This window comes from Mus caroli, unplaced genomic scaffold, assembly GCF_978045245.1.
Source record: "Mus caroli unplaced genomic scaffold, Mus_caroli_1 scaffold_11, whole genome shotgun sequence".
NCBI lineage: Eukaryota > Metazoa > Chordata > Mammalia > Rodentia > Muridae > Mus > Mus caroli.
The window spans coordinates 27,602,985-27,618,577 of NW_028227266.1; the positions used below are offsets into that span (position 1 = coordinate 27,602,985).

General features: G+C 43.2%; 1 protein-coding gene across 1 annotated transcript in view; it reads left to right on the top strand.

Moving 5' to 3' along the window:
* The window catches only part of Snx19 (sorting nexin 19), a 38,337-nt gene extending 24,992 nt beyond the window's left edge, over positions 1-13,345 (top strand). Inside the window, exons 9-11 of the mRNA XM_021172128.3 lie at positions 9,801-9,985; positions 10,778-10,865; positions 11,844-13,345. Coding sequence (XP_021027787.1) covers positions 9,801-9,985; positions 10,778-10,865; positions 11,844-11,976 — 406 coding nt within the window. The 3' untranslated portion in view covers positions 11,977-13,345. The remainder of the gene's footprint in view (positions 1-9,800; positions 9,986-10,777; positions 10,866-11,843) is intronic.
* The last annotated feature ends 2,248 nt before the right edge of the window (positions 13,346-15,593 follow it).

Here is a 15,593-nt window from a genome sequence, read left to right on the forward strand (position 1 = left end):
CTACAAGTGATAGGTTCATGAGATGTTGAGGTAGTAGGGTGTAATGTTGGATTGGGGCCAAGGACAAGAAGAAATTGAGAATGATTTTTACAGCAATTCTGCCTTGTGGGTTGAGAACTGTAACTGATAGAGTGACATCTTTCTGAACAGGGCACCTGGATGATTATTGACAGGCTGCCACTGCCTAAAGCAGTAGCTTTGCCTGGAATGCAAACAGGTACACTTAAGGAAGCATACAAGACTCTGTCTCTAATAGTTACTAGAATCTAGATAGAGAATGTATTTACCCATACATCTGTCTTTAGAGTTTTTTTTGGGGGGGGTGGATTGTTTGTTTGTTTGTTTGTTTGAGATAGGGCTTCATGTATTCCAAGCTGGCCTCAGGTACAGTATGTAGTCAAGGATACCCTAGAAGGTCTAATCCTGTTGCCTCCACCTTTTAGTGCTGGAATGACAAATGTGAGTCACCACACCAGGTTTATGTTCAGTGTCATAGTCTGCAGTAACTCATGATGGATTCTGACCACAGACACCAGAAAGTCTAGAAAAGAAGTTCTGCTGGAGACCATCATTCAAGGATAAGAGAGACATTGAAGATAATAGATAAAGTAAAAACTGGAAAGGTGTTGCTTCAGATGGAAGATCAGAGTGGATGAGAGATAGTAGGATTCATAGAAAAGCAAGACAGAGTGAGACTTTAAACCATACTTCTTTATGAGATGTATAAGCAATGGAATTGAAATATTGGCACCAGAAATACTCATGAAAGTTCTAGAATAGAATTGAGGTAGATATTGGACAGATGACTATGTGTTTGTCACTACTATGCTAAATGCTCCAGTGAGAAAGCCAGACTCCTGCCCTCTGAACTGGAAATCTTATTCTTTTGGCATTTACAAAAACCTATACCAGTACAAAGGCTCAGTACTGTGTGAACAAATTGTACTCTCAAGTCTAATGAGGGAAAACAGGAGACTCAGCATCCAGTGAGATGAAGATTGATCTTGACATCAGATTCTAGATGAACACTGAGAAATAGAGCGGGGATATAGACTGAATGATGCAGATCAAGTAGTAATGGAGCTGATACAAACAGTGGCCAGCACACTAACACACAGGAGCTAAGACTGTGGTTCAAACGTGGGACAGAGCAGCCTTTTAAAATTGATTCTGAAGTCATGCTGATTGTTTGGGATAAGTGCTGGACTAGCTGCTTACACTGAGAAAGCATTTATTCACTCCCAACAAACAAATGGTGTGTATTCTAGGTTGGATCATTTCTGTTTTGCTTTCTTTGAAAGGAAATGGTCTAATAAGAATGAACAAACATGGGGCCGGAGAGATGGCTCAGTGGTTAAGAGCACTGACTGCTCTTCCAAAGGTCCTGAGTTCAAATCCCAGCAACCACATGGTGGCTCACAACCATTTGTAATGGGTGGTGGCACAGGCCTTTAATCCCAGCACTGGGGAGGCAGAGGCAGGCAGATTTCTGAGTTTGAGGCCAGCCTGGTCTACAAAGTGAGTTCCAGGGCTATATGGGGAAACCCTGTCTTGGAAAGAAAAAAGAAAAAGAAAGAGAAAGAGAAAGAGAAAGAGAAAGAGAAAGAGAAAGAGGAAAAGAAAAGAAAGGAAGGAAGAAAGAAGGAGAAAATGAACAAACATGAAGGTAGAATTGAAGTATACAATAAAAATGGAAATAATAATACTAGAGTATTTAAAGTATAGTGTGTGTTTTCCCAGGCCATGCAAATGGTATGCAAGCATCTTCCTCTGAGTTGTGTTTGCAGGCTGGAGATACAGCTCAGCCAACCTGGAACTCATCATCCTCCCACCCCATCTCACCCCACTGATCCTTTTCAGCACTCCCTTCCTCCGTGTACTTCCAAACTGGCTGGATGCATTTCACATCCATGTACCTAACAGACAAATTCAGTCTGTGAAATTAGATGAGTTTATATTTGCCACTAGAGATCTAAGGTCCATAAAAAGGATCATTTGTGGTCATTTGGAAATGGATTGTATATGGACAAATGTCTTGCCTTAAAACAAACAAACAAAAAAATGGTTAAAGGTTATGGGTCCTAACATCTATCTCTGGAAGTTTCTGAAGCACGTTATGAAATAGATGTTATCTGAATACTCAGGAAAGAAGACAGTGAGTCCAAGACAGTGGAATAGACTCTGTAGGGAACATGTCCTGCCTGGTTATGGTAGCTTCTTTGACAGGATTATGAAAGGAAATAGTGATGATTACATGTGTCTGAATTTCAACAGCTGGTTGTTTGTTATGATGTGTCTATAGAAAAGATGGACAGACTGGACACACACAAGAGAGACAGAGACAGAGACAGAGACAGAGACAGAGACAGAGACAGAGACAGACAGACTGATGCTACTCCGGGAAGCAATTGGGAAGCAATTTCTAGTGGTGGAATATTGTTCTTCCCACTCCCCTCTTCAAAGTTTTTTTTCATAAGTAACTTTGGAAGCAACTCAACCCTAGGGCAATGACAAGGTGAATATTGCTGGCTTAGCTAAAGGCTATGAATGTTTTAAATGTACATATGTGGACTGCAGATTCAGTATCAGTTAGTGGTTTTTTTTTTGTGTATGCCCAAAAGTCATGGACTTTTGACAAAAACCATCTAGAGCAAAGAAGACTCTGTTCCCAACACACTGCTGAGCAGCTCATGTCTCAGGCAGGCTTGCTTCTGGGCCCTCTAGTTAAGAAAGCAATCATGGCGCAACACAAATCCAGAGGATGGAGTCCTCTTTTTCTCCATCATTCAAAACATCATTAGGTGGCTGGGTGTCTAACTTTGTAGTTAAAAGAGTAGAATATGTATAGCTTATAGAAGAAATGTAAGAGAGGAATGAAACTGTAATGTGCCATCTTTAGAGATAGATTTACCCTGGTACTTATTAACCCAGAGGCTAAAACTAAAACAAGTGAGTAGAATTCACAAGGAGACAATATTTCGAAAGCACTTATGATATTCTCAAATTATACTTTTAATTAAGCTTCCCTAGGTTACAGTGCTAGTAGATGGCAGAAATAAAATAAAAGTCTATTTCTAGACTCAACAGACAAGCCCTGTTTGTGCCTTGAACTTATAGAGAGGGGTCTGCTTCAAAGGAGGTTGAATTGGAGTAAGTTCCCTTTCAGTTCTTAAGTTGCTCGTTCCTCATAGCCACCTATCATAAAGCTTTTCACTGTTCTCAGCATGGACGTGTACAGAGTTCCTGAGATCTCACTGTCCTCAGCATGGACCTGTGCTGTGACTGAGAACGTCACCTTTACAGTTCCTGGAGGACCTTGCTTAAGATCTTCAAATTCTTAAGGCATAGTAAATTGGGATCTCTAACTTATAGATTTCTAATTTAAAAAAAAAAAACTATGCAAGAGAGAGATAGCTGGAAGGTTAAGAGCACTTGCTGCTCTTCTAGAAGTCCTGAGCTCAATTCCCAGCAACCACATAGTGCTAACTCCAATGCCAGGGGATATGATGCCCTCATATGACCTCACAGGTACCAGCCACATATGTGGTACATAAACATACATGGAGGCAATATACCTATGCACATAAAATAAATTTTAAAATTGATATTGCTTGCAATTCTCAATTATTAAAAATATATTTTTTATAAAACCATTGCCTGATTGCCCTAGATATAAAAATAAGAAACCAGATTCTTAAGGTGTAGTGTTAAGGTCTTGTTTGGATAGATATGTCTTACAGATGTGGATGCATGAAGCATGGCTCTAAACACAAAAGCTAGTCACAGAAGGCTTGCACCTACTCAGTGAACCATTTTAGGTTTCACAGTAGACTCATGGAGGAAGCCGCTAGGGTTCCTCACCCTCAGAGTTCATTTCCTCCCCATTCTTCTCCAATGGAGGACAGGAAAGGATGGCGACCTAAATCCACAGTCAGAGGGCAGCAATGTTGAGCTTTCTCAGACACACAGAGGAACTTGGGTCTGGCTGGGTTATCAGACTGAGAGGGGTAAAGCTGTGGACTGATGATGCAGGGCTTGTGAATAAACACAAGAAGGGGCCATGGCAGCGAATCAGGCTGAGAACGGAAGCCAAGGGAAAGAAGCTGCGTTATCAAGTGTGAAATCAGCAAAAGCAACTTACTTAATGGAAAAGGCCCCAGTCGACACTGCCTCCCTGAGGCCTGCTTCCTCTCCCACTCTACAGATTGGTGCTACTGAGCAGTGACCCAGTGCTCAGTGTGCTAAGTATATAATTTGCAGGGTACCATGAGATGACTGATGCTTCCAGGGGAACAAATGGCTTGAGATGTCTCAGAATTCCTAGTCCACTATACTGTATTATTATATTAAAACTTTTCTGAAAACATCTGTCCACCCTAAGAAACAAATTTTATATTGAAACTTTTATACTGAAACAATTCATATGTAAACAGACATACATACAGGTACACATGCATATTTAATCTATACATACTTAGGCACATACATGCATGAGAAATAAAAGTATTCTAATATATATAATGCACTTCTATATTTTCTATTCGATTTCTACCTAGATTTCTTTAAATGTTGATACAAGCACTAACACATGTTCTCTAATGCTGTCCAACCACAATTTGAAAGATATTGTACTAAACTGCCAAGGTTTTAAAAAACCACTATAAAAGTAGCCTGATATATTTGATAGAAAAGACCCTAAGTCTAGGGTAGTGATTCTTAGCCAGAGCCATTTTGTTCTCAGAGGACATGTGGTAATGTCTGGAGATACGTTTGGTTGTCATAGCTACCATCTAGTTAAGGTAGAGTATCAGAGATATTAGCTCAGTACTTCCTAATATGCAGAATAGATCCTCACAGTGAAGAATTAACAGTCAAACCATCAGGAAGTATTATGGTTGAAAACCTTGCTTCAAGGGTTATAGGGTGAGTCTCCAGTTTTAATCTCCTGTAGGTCTGTTTCAAATGGTAGAACGTGTCCATAAAAAGAAGAGCAGGTCATTAAAGGTCAGCTTTAACCTGGTCATCTTTTCTTCTCTTTTTTTTTTTTTTTTTGCTTTATACCAGTAGATAATTAAGAGATCTTTTATTTTCATTCATTTACATTGCACTGGGAATTTTTGTTAGAACATTACTATTACACATATTTTCTATTTCATGGCTTCACTTTCATTTCTCAAGTGTTTAAGCCACATCAATCCAGAACCTTTCTCACTAAGCCTGCAGCTCTCTTAGACAAGAAAAGAGAGGCAGTTTAACTACCTCCATTAGACACAGGCTCCCATATCTTCTCCTCCCCCCCCCCCCACACACACACACAACTTGATTCTACTCTTTGGATGGAAAGTGACCTTCTACTCACCTTGAAGTGCCATCCTAAGCCCTGGTATTAAACAGTCTCTGTTTTAGGCCCTGCTCCATTTCTCTATTTGTAGCTATTTCAGACCAGGTTCTCCAGAATGCAATTACATGCATTCCTCTATAACTGCAAGCCCTAATTTTCACATCCTCCTTTTAATATTTGGCATAGAAGAAGGCCCTCCAGTGTCCCAGATGTCCCAGTGCAATCTATTTATCCCTTTTTTGTTATTGTTGCTTTGTTTTGCTTTGAATTTGGGTCATGGTATTTACTATTTTGGAGTCTCCTAATAAGGCTTCCATTCAGAGGTGACTTGACAGACTAAGCTTGTGAGTGAGTGACAGTTGGGGTTGAAGCAATAAAGGTGCAGTGACAGAAAAAGAAGTCTCTCTAAACCAAATATCAGACCTGGAATAGTGATGGCAAATAAAACCTGCTGGAGGCTATTCTCTACCGTTTATTTCAGTGTGTTTACTTCATGTGTCTTGTGTTACATAAACAATGGTGTTTGTGTTAATAAATGATGCAGCAGAAGTGACTTCTGATAACCCGTGAAGAGTGTGTGTGTTTATAGCCACCTTGAAACACTAGATTTAGGTCAGGCAAAGGGTAAGTGAGCTGGTTATTGTGTAATCCTCCCATAATCCCAGCATCACAGGGTAGAGGTAGAAAGATGACAGGTTCAAAGCCAGCCTGGGTTACATGAGGCTAGAAACCCCACTGCTCTACAACAGTCCCATCCTGTTCCTTTAAGGGAACTATAGCAATACAGCTATCTTTTTAACCTGTCCATTCTGCTGTTAAGAATAGAATAAGACAGGACTGGAATGATGGCTCAACAACAAGAGAACATAATGCTCTTACAGAGAATCAAGGTTGGTGGGTCACAGCCTCCTGTAACTCTTAACTACATCCAGTAACTCTAGGTCCAATGGAGTTAAAGTCTTCTTATCTCTCTGTATGCCAACATGCATTTACATACACACATCACACATAATAATAATAAAGTATGTTTTAAGGAACTAAATTTTAGAAGACTGGGATAACATAGGGAATAGAGAGATGAAATGAACAAACAAGGAAGGGTAACAGGGTCATACTCCCTTGAATACTCCTCATGTTTGTCTTCCTCGTGGTAGGTAGCTCAACTTCCGAGTGAGCCCAATAGGATTCAGGAGTTAAAGTTAGATGGAGAAAGGGAAGAGTGGAGCTAGAGAGATGGTCCAGGGGTTACGAACATTGGCAACTCTTACAGAGGACCTGAGTTACGTTCCCAGCACCATATGGTGGCTGGCAGTGGTCTATAGCTACAACCCTAGGGGCTCCAACCCCCTCTTCTGGCCTCCACAGGCCCTGTACATATGGTGCACAGACATGCATTCATGTAAAATACCCATACACATAAAACAAAAAAAAAATCTCAAAGCAATTTTTAAAATGAATGGGTATATGAACTTTAGAGAAAAATTACAGAGTAAAAGAAAGGGGACTTTGGGATAGAGAATCTCATCCCTTGTGTTTTCAAGATTCTCCTGGTCTTTGCTTCTATCTAGACACCAAGAAAGGCAAATTATACCAAATATCTGAATCTACAGGCTTTGAAATGCATCCTGTGTAATACTGAATGAAGCACATCTTAGAGACTGGAATTGATGACAGTCTAGACACTGAAGCAGCACTGGTCCCTGAGGAACATGACTTAGGCAGGAGGAGTTATGGTGGCAGCCTTCTTGGTTTGCACTTTGCTGTTTTTCTCTGCTAGACTGAAGTATTCATTGTCCATGAAGCAGGGCTGCAGGAAAAACCTAGTCAAGAGGAAAATTCTGGAAAGAACAGGTGTTTAAGTCATGTGTGATCCATGCGACCTTTGAGATCCGCTCCAGGACCTCCTTCCTTTGTAGACCTGAATTCTGTTTCTGCCAGTTTGCCACAGGCTTGCTTCAGACATTCCTGGGCTTGACTCGGGGCCTCCATCTAATCAGCTCTGCGCTCTAACTTTGCCCTGCATCCCAGTGACTCCACTTCACTAGCTTGGAGGTTCCAGTCCCCACTGACAGTTCCTCTGCTTTGCCTTGCCATGTTTAGCTTCCCAACTCAGCCGTATCACCACGAGCTGAATTTTACCGTTTTGGACTTTGGTTCTTCTTCCCTGCATTCCTAGGATTTGAAGAACTGTAGTCAGACTTGTATGTGCTCATGCTGTGTGACACACGAAAAGTTGTTTGCACCCCACATCTGTGCATGAAGATGCTAAATCCATGTGGAAGAGAGGACAAAGAGAGAGAGCAAAGAGGACATCCTTGTCATAGTGAAATGTGAGGTCCTATCCTCACTGGATAGATTACTATAGACCCAAACATATCCAACTCCTGTCCTCTGATAGGTACCTAGAAGATGCCTGAGGTACCCGGGTGCTCTCTTATATGAGGAAGGGTTACATGGATGCAGAGGTTGCCTGGAAGAGTTGGAAATCTTGTATTACTAGCCCCAGAAGACAGAAATAGAAGCAAACGTCCTTATTTCATGCTTATGTGAACACAAAGCTGTGCTAAACTTCATTCTGGCTAATGTATCTTGTGCTAAGATTCTCTGGTCTCCTTGAAGTTAGCAAGACTTTGCCCATCCACTCCAGTCTTAGATGAGAGCTATACCAGTGATTCACCTTAGTAAAAAGTACAACTGTGAAGAAGGAGTCCTGAACCACCTCATCCCCTGCAGAGAACCTGATCAGGCCACTGCAGCCTCCTCCCTCGCTGCTGCTCTTCTATAAACAGGAACAGGAATTCTTCTTGCCACTAGATCTGTCTTGTCAGGCGGCTTAGGAGCGCTGAATGAAAAGCCCCCCACCCCCCATGGAGAGGAGCTGTGGCCCTAATAATAACAGACATGCTCCTGTCGGCTATTCTGGGCAGGAACGGCTTTGTGCCGCTCTTGATCTCTATCGAGGCTTGCCATTCTTGCCCTGCTGTTACCTTTGGACTTCCTATTCTTAGAATGAGTTGTGAGTCCTGGACTTGGGGGAATTGCAGCCCCCAGGACTGGAATGTCCAACTTGAGTGGAATGCAGACAGTCTGACAGAATGGAGGTTAAATAAAGTTTGCCCTGTCAGCCCCTCTTCTCTTGGATGGATGTCAAGTAATTTGGATATAAGAGCAACGGCATGAGCTGCCCTGGAGTATGGTCCCAAACAACCCTCTGGACATAAGTAGAAGCCGTTGGTGGTCCGTCCATGACCAGCATAGCCATGCCAGTCCCCAGGAGATACGTAGTAAAGAGGCCTCAAACAGTGACTATGTGACACTATGAAAAAATACAGAAATAAAGAGAATAATATTGACACACCTTCTAAATTTTTAGCTGAGCTCCACAATTGGCTTATCTGCTCCTTAGAGTTCCTGACTTGTGTTTGAAATCAAAACAAAGGGGAAATCTTCATAACATGAAAATAGATGTCTATCAACAACATATCTTGAGCCACAAGGTACTTTGGGGGACTTTTCAAGTAATCTAAGATGTAAAATTCTGGTAGTACTAGTAGTCTATTTAAAAAGCAAAGCTATAAATACATGGTAAAGGAATTCATATTCCAGAGTGAAATATTCGCTACACACCTTTGTCACAGCATCAAGTGCCAAAGGAGGCACCAGGAGAGCTCTGTGGCTGGACCTCTCAAGGGGGATTTTATGCACCAGTGTTCAGATGCAGAGAAGAGAGGCTAGAAACAATGTGTGGGTGTAGACCATACTGAAGACAGGTCAGAGTCTTGCAGGTCCCATTGCATACCAGAATGGCAAGGAGAAAAAGTAAGAGTGTGTGTATGGAAACTACCAAAGCCTTAACTCCTAGGCAGTGTCTACAGGTTACTGAGGCCACAGTGGTTTTCACTAGAGCAGAGATAAAGTTGGGTGCAGCCCTGCTCCAACCTGAGGACACTTTAGCATCTTCTCTGATGTAGTGCCTAGTATAGTATTATCACAGTTGCTTATCTTGAAATGATGCGATCCCGGTGTTGATCTGGCTTAGTTTCTATTATGAAGGTCTATGCTGGCACTGTCAGCCTATCAGGACTGTAAGAAAATACAGTGAAAACTATAGAGCTTGTGAACAGTGCAAATCCACTGCTCACCCTGCTTGAGGCTGTACCAGTGAGGGTCCAGGCACTGACAAACTCAGTTATATTTTGATTCCACAGACTCTATCTCCTGCCTGTGTCCTTACCTGGTAAAGGGTGAAGTGTCTAGAGGTTTGTACCTTTTTGAAAGAGCACCATATTCACATTCACAAAGGCTGTGGCCCATGCCCTAATTACCTCAAGACCATGCTCACGAGTACTGTCCTCTCACTGTGGAGATTTTAAAATGAGTCTGAGAGAAAAGGCAGACACGCAGCCCATTGCCTTGAAAATGCTGGGTTTCCTGAGCTTCCTTCTCTCTTCTACCACAGGTGGCTAGAAGTGCAGGTGGCTAATCTAACATGTCCCCAGCGCTGGGCACAGTACCTCCGTCTTCTTCGGGAATCTATCTGGCCTGGTGGAGTGCTGCCCAAGTTTCCACGGCCTGGAAGGACGCAGGCACAGAAAGCAGCTACTGAGAAGCAGGCTTTGCAGAGCTTGATGGGTCTTCTTCCAGGTAATGAGAACAGTGAGATGGTGACCATGGGAGTGTACAGTTTTCCTCCCAGCCTGCCCTACCACCACTGCCTGACATCCTTTCCCATCTTCAAAAGGGTACCAAAAGTCCGACTGAGCCATTTCTCCAACTGATGGAAAGGTGTTCCTACTGTGAGTCTTCTAGCCCTCACTCAAGTGATAGCAAGGAGTGGAAGGGCCACTTTGGCCACAGACACTAAGAGACAGTCCTGCAGACATGTGGGTTTAAAAAAGCTGTAACTGCAGCAGAGGGTATGCAACATATGAAGATGTTAAATTCTCTACTAACATGATGTTTGGGGACCAAAGAAGAAAATGATGTCTCCTGCAGAGCTCATACTTGATGAACTGTGTCTTTAGCAACAGTAAACACAGCGTGAGAAGGGTGTTTTTCTTGTGTGTGTGTGTGTGTGTGTGTGTGTGTGTGTTTTTCAAGGGCAGGGAAAACAGATTGTTGCCTGTGGCTGTTGTAACGGAAGAGTAATGAACTGGGCCCTGGATAATCAGCTTGAGTTAACTTTTTCCAACCTAAACAGTGACAGTGAAAACACCTCTGCACCTTTGTGGCAGATTGTAGAGCCCTCTTGAAGCTCTTAGTTACACACTCAAGATTTTCATGGCTTTCCTCTGTTCTATGGAGTTTCACTTGGCTGTGTAGCTTAGGGCTATTCCAGAAGTAGCCAACCTGTGAGATGGTAAAAGTCCTGGAAGATGCTCTTCTGTGATTCTAAGGCTGAGGTGGTAACACAACTGTCTTATTTGTTTCCTTCAGATTTTTTGGTAGAAATCCTGGGAGTGAACAAGTGTCGGCTGAGCTGGAGTCTTGTCTTGGAGTCATTCCAGCAGCCCCTCATCAACAGGTAGGCTGCAGCATGCATGCCTAACAGGCATAGGTAAGGCTGTGTGCTGTTGTGGGTGGCAAGGTTGGTAGGGACAGAGCCCATTATCAGAACAGCACTTGACATGCAAAGGGCCCAATATCCAGATTCTGCACACATTCAGTGAAAGCCATGCTGCCAGCTTTGGAGTGGATTTGTGGTAGTAAACAGCTGTAGGACCAGCCACTGTTTGTGTTTGGAAGAACTTAGTACAGACCAAGCATGAGCTACTAAAAATGCCTGTTAACCTCCAGGCAAGAATATTCCTTGTATCTAAATGTCATAAAATGCCGTATGTTCTATGCAATTACATTAGCACTTAAGCACTGGGCTGAAGAAGTGTGATCAATGGTTTATCCAAACATCTGCCATCCCTATGGCAGGAACTTACCCTGGCCTTTACAGTTCAGGTTACATGATGACTTTCAGCATAGGGTCCCAGCCTCACAGCAAAGCTGTGGTTAGTATTGAAATCAGAAATTGTCATTGTTTAGTGGGCAATAAATGGGAGTAAGAGCAGAATCATAAAAGGGACTAGAACCTAGAAATTTTCAGAAATGATAGCTTCCATCTCTAAGGATGGAAGGCTTTGGGGAAGTGTCTCGTGCCCTTACATCTGCCCTCCCAAGCCTATGCCACAATCTCTCAGTTCTCGGTCCCCAAGGGTTCAGTTCATGGAGACTGTGTCATCAGAAGCAAGAGTGAACTGTAATCTGACATCACAGTAGTTCTTCTCGGGTTCTGCAGAGTAGTGCTAGTGTGCTGGTGTAACTGTAGAGAATGTCATTTCATACAGCCTAGTCTCGCGTCCTGCCCTCTATGTGTTGAGCTGTAGCTTTCAGTAGTGCAATAAGCACTGATTCGTGGAGCTGCCTCACAGACTCTATAAGATGGGAGCTGTAAGACATCACTATAAAGCAGGCCCTCTTCTCAATTGGTTGTTCTATACATTTGTTTCAGACACTTGATTTACTGCCTTGGAGACATTATCCTGGAGTTCCTGGACCTCAGTGCCTCTGTTGAAGAATGTGCCCCAGCCACCTCTGCCTCAGATTCCCCAGGAAGCCTCAAGAAGATGGCTGTCTCCACTTAGCTAAGAGAGCTGTTCAACTTCCAGAGACAGCTAAGATACCTGTGCCCTCTGGAGCTAGGCTAGCTTAGCTAGCCTCCATCTCAGGGGCTCAGTTCCCCTACCAGGTCTCCCTTAGTAGCACATGACAGAGCTACATAGCCTATTTGCATGTGTACCTGTTTCCATAGTCTTTGGCATGTGGATTGCTGTGGGGAGGAGGTCTTGTTTCCTTGAGAACAGAAACTGTGAAGCAAAGGCTATTCCTTTGCCTTCTTCTCACCATCATGGTTTGCCAACAGCATGGCCCTGCGCCTGCATGAACCTAATCCACAAATGTACAAGTGGTAGGTGATACAGGAGAAAAACTGTAGCCAGATTTCCTGGGAGGAGAAGCAAGTCTCCTGAGCTCTCTTTCCTACCTGGAAACCAAACGTTCATTCAGGATCACTCCCTCACCCTGCCCAGTTTCCCAACAATTCCAGAAGAAGAGGGAAGGAAAGTGTGTCTCCAGGGACTTGCTCTTTGGCTATTTTCTGACACAGTGGACTTCTAAAGGATGTCAAGAACGCTGCTTCCTAGAGTGGCTATACTTTTCCTGTTCAGAGGCTTCAAAGCACACTGTCAAACTTCTGGTAAATCCACTCCACCCTTCACACCCTTTCCTGCGAGGGATTACACAGCAGATTTCCTTAACTTTCCTCCCAGCCCCTACCCAAAAGCAAATGCGTTTTGAATTTGTAACTTTCCTTCTATCAACAGAATTGCATGGCAAGTTACGTATTTGGCCTCAGTATTTCCAAAGAGAAAGGAAAGTGCTTGTTCCATGGCTGAGGGTGTACAAAGAATAGAAGTCAGGGGATAAGTGGGGATCCCTCCACAAGATTCTGGCAAGAATAATATAGCAAACTTGCGGATAGAGAGTTTACTTTCTGTTCCTTAAAGATTGAATTAGTCCTTAGGAGGCCAGGAATAAAGGCAGAACAGTCTGTGTCCACTGGAAAGATGGAGCAACTGAGAACAGCTGTTAGAAGAAAAGGGAGTTGGAGGGAAAGTCACAAGGCGAGTGCTGCTGACCAGTGAGTGCACATGAGTAGCTGGCATCCCCAGGGTACCCATGAGAGACCTTAGCCAACCCTCAGCTCAGGAGGTCTGTGTTGTGTAGCTCTAGCCTTGCTACACTCAACTACAGAACCCACAGGGATGGAGGTCATGGGGAAAGCCTGGTGAGAATTGGGAAGGCATCAAGAGCCAGCATCAAGGTTGTCACAGACTCTGAAGTATGTGATGAACACACAATTAAAGTTGTTCATAGAAAAAAAGGTTGTGAAATTGTGTTAGTCTCCTGGTTAGTCTCCTGTCCTGAGAGGCTCATAACTGTACATTAAACTCTGATGTGACTGGGAGGGTTCTTGCTTAAAAAGAAAAAAAAAAAAAAAAAAAAAAAAAACCACAGTGAATGAGATAAAGTTTTATGGCCTCTTCTGGCCTTGAAGCTTGACTTTATGGCTCCATAGTTTTTGAAGTATCCCCTTCCCTAGACCCTCAGAGGCAAAGATAATTCAACATGTCCTCTGAGTGCCTGCTAGGGATATGGTTTCACGGGGACGCCTTAGAACCAATCCTGTGGCTCCTAGGGTAAAGGCTCCTTTATTCTGTATTGATGGAATGAGCAAGCCTGATTTCTGAGCAGGCTTCTCTCCCAACACCCACCCCTTCACATGACTACAGCCACCTGTGTTCACTTGAATCTGCTACCAGTCCTGGTACACTTGTGCACAAAAACTGTTAACCCAACACACCACGAGTTCCTGTGGCAATGAAGTCTAAGGGATCTTTTCATGCCTGCAGCCCAGAGAACTTCCCTATGCTTCATTTTATATAAGAGGACACACTTTTACTCCACCTGCCCTCGAAAGATAAGCCATCCTCAAGAGGGAAATAATAAATATAACCAAGGATATATCAAAACCTGTCTGACTTGGAAAAAGGTTAGTAGCAGGCTCAAACCACAAGATCATCAGCATGTGGGAGAGCCATGGGTGTTGGGATGATGCTCCAGGCTGGGAGTGGGAACGGAGGGAGAACTGAGCCACACCAGTCCACTTGATTTCTTCCCTTTTGTTTGGCTTTTTAAGGACCCAGTTTGTTCATTTAATTGAGAATATTAGTTCCTGAAGTAAGACCAACACCCATTCTGTCTTGATTGCACATTTGTAGGAAGAGGAGAGCTGGGTGGATACTGAGCTCTTTCTGGCAATTTCTAAATGCCATCCTTGCTCTCATTTATTAAAGTTCAAGATCGCTGTATGTAATTATACAATTTTATATAAATATAATATAAAGTAGCCCGTGATTTTTATTTCCAAGCTTCTGGATTAGGTTTTGTAGAACCTAGAGGGAAAACACTCTCCTAAACCCAACCCTAGGAAATGTGAGAATTGAACACCAATGGATGTTGCCTGACTGCCATTTTGAAGTTTCTAGCACATGGCATGCTCTTTTGTTGAAAGGGTGCCATGGAGTTTTTTCCGTGAACACTGTTGCACACCACATTTCTAGATTCTCATTGTGTATAACTTTAGACTCCGTGAACAGCAAGCTCCCCTGTCCCCTGGAGGGTGGTGGTGGTGGGTCTGGTGTTCTCCATTCCACATTCTGTGTATGTGCATCTATACACTACAAGTGAAGTTATGTAGTGTGTGCCCTGTAACAGACTTACTTCACTTGGCATTATAGCTTCTGGTGCATCTCTGCTGCAGCCTGAGAAAAGTTCTTTCTTAGACTCAACAATGCTCTCTTACGAATATGCTGCCTTTTCTTCAGCTATCTTTCCAGTGGTGAACACTTAGCCTGCTTTCATGTCTTGGCTATTGTGAATGCAATGGGAAGGGGACTGTAAGTATTTCTGTGGATCCCTGCATTCAAGACTTCCTTTTAGGTGAAAGTAACCTAAAGTAAGATTTCTAGATGATATAGCTGTGTTTGAATATTTGAAGCACCTTCACACTGTTCTATGTAGCAGCTACGTTTCTACCAAGAGTGCCTAGAGGTATGTGTGCACTCGCACATTTAATAATGCCTCTCGAACGCATGCCAAGCATGCTGGGTGCCACTCCAATGTGGTCTTCATCTGTATAGCCCAGATCTTCCTGAGTCCTCCATTGCCTTTCTCAGTCCATTCCTTTCTCACGACCAATCTTCCTTTGCTCTTAGCACCTAACAGCTGTTAGGTCCTAGATGGGGTGACAATGCAAACAAAGTCCCTGGCTGTGTGAGTTAGGCTGTCCCCGAAAGGAATGAAGGTGCTAGGAACATTGTGTTTTCTTCCATAAAGTCAGTGCACATAAGTTAATGAGTCCCAGGGGCTCACTGATCCAACAGCTCTGGGACCTCACAAGAGCTGTTTTGTTGTTTGTTTTTCTGTGCTCCCATCTTAAACAGTTGAGGTCTGTCCTGAGACTCCCTGATCGATGCTTACTATGCTTCCTGACACTGCATCCAGATCTACTGCCTGAAAGGATAGGCCATCTCTTTCAAAAAATAAGGGAGCCATTCAGGAACCCCTCCAGGAATCTTACTTATCACTCCGGCCTCAGAGCCAGTCAGTGCACATTAAAAATGGCGGGCTTGAAACAGTA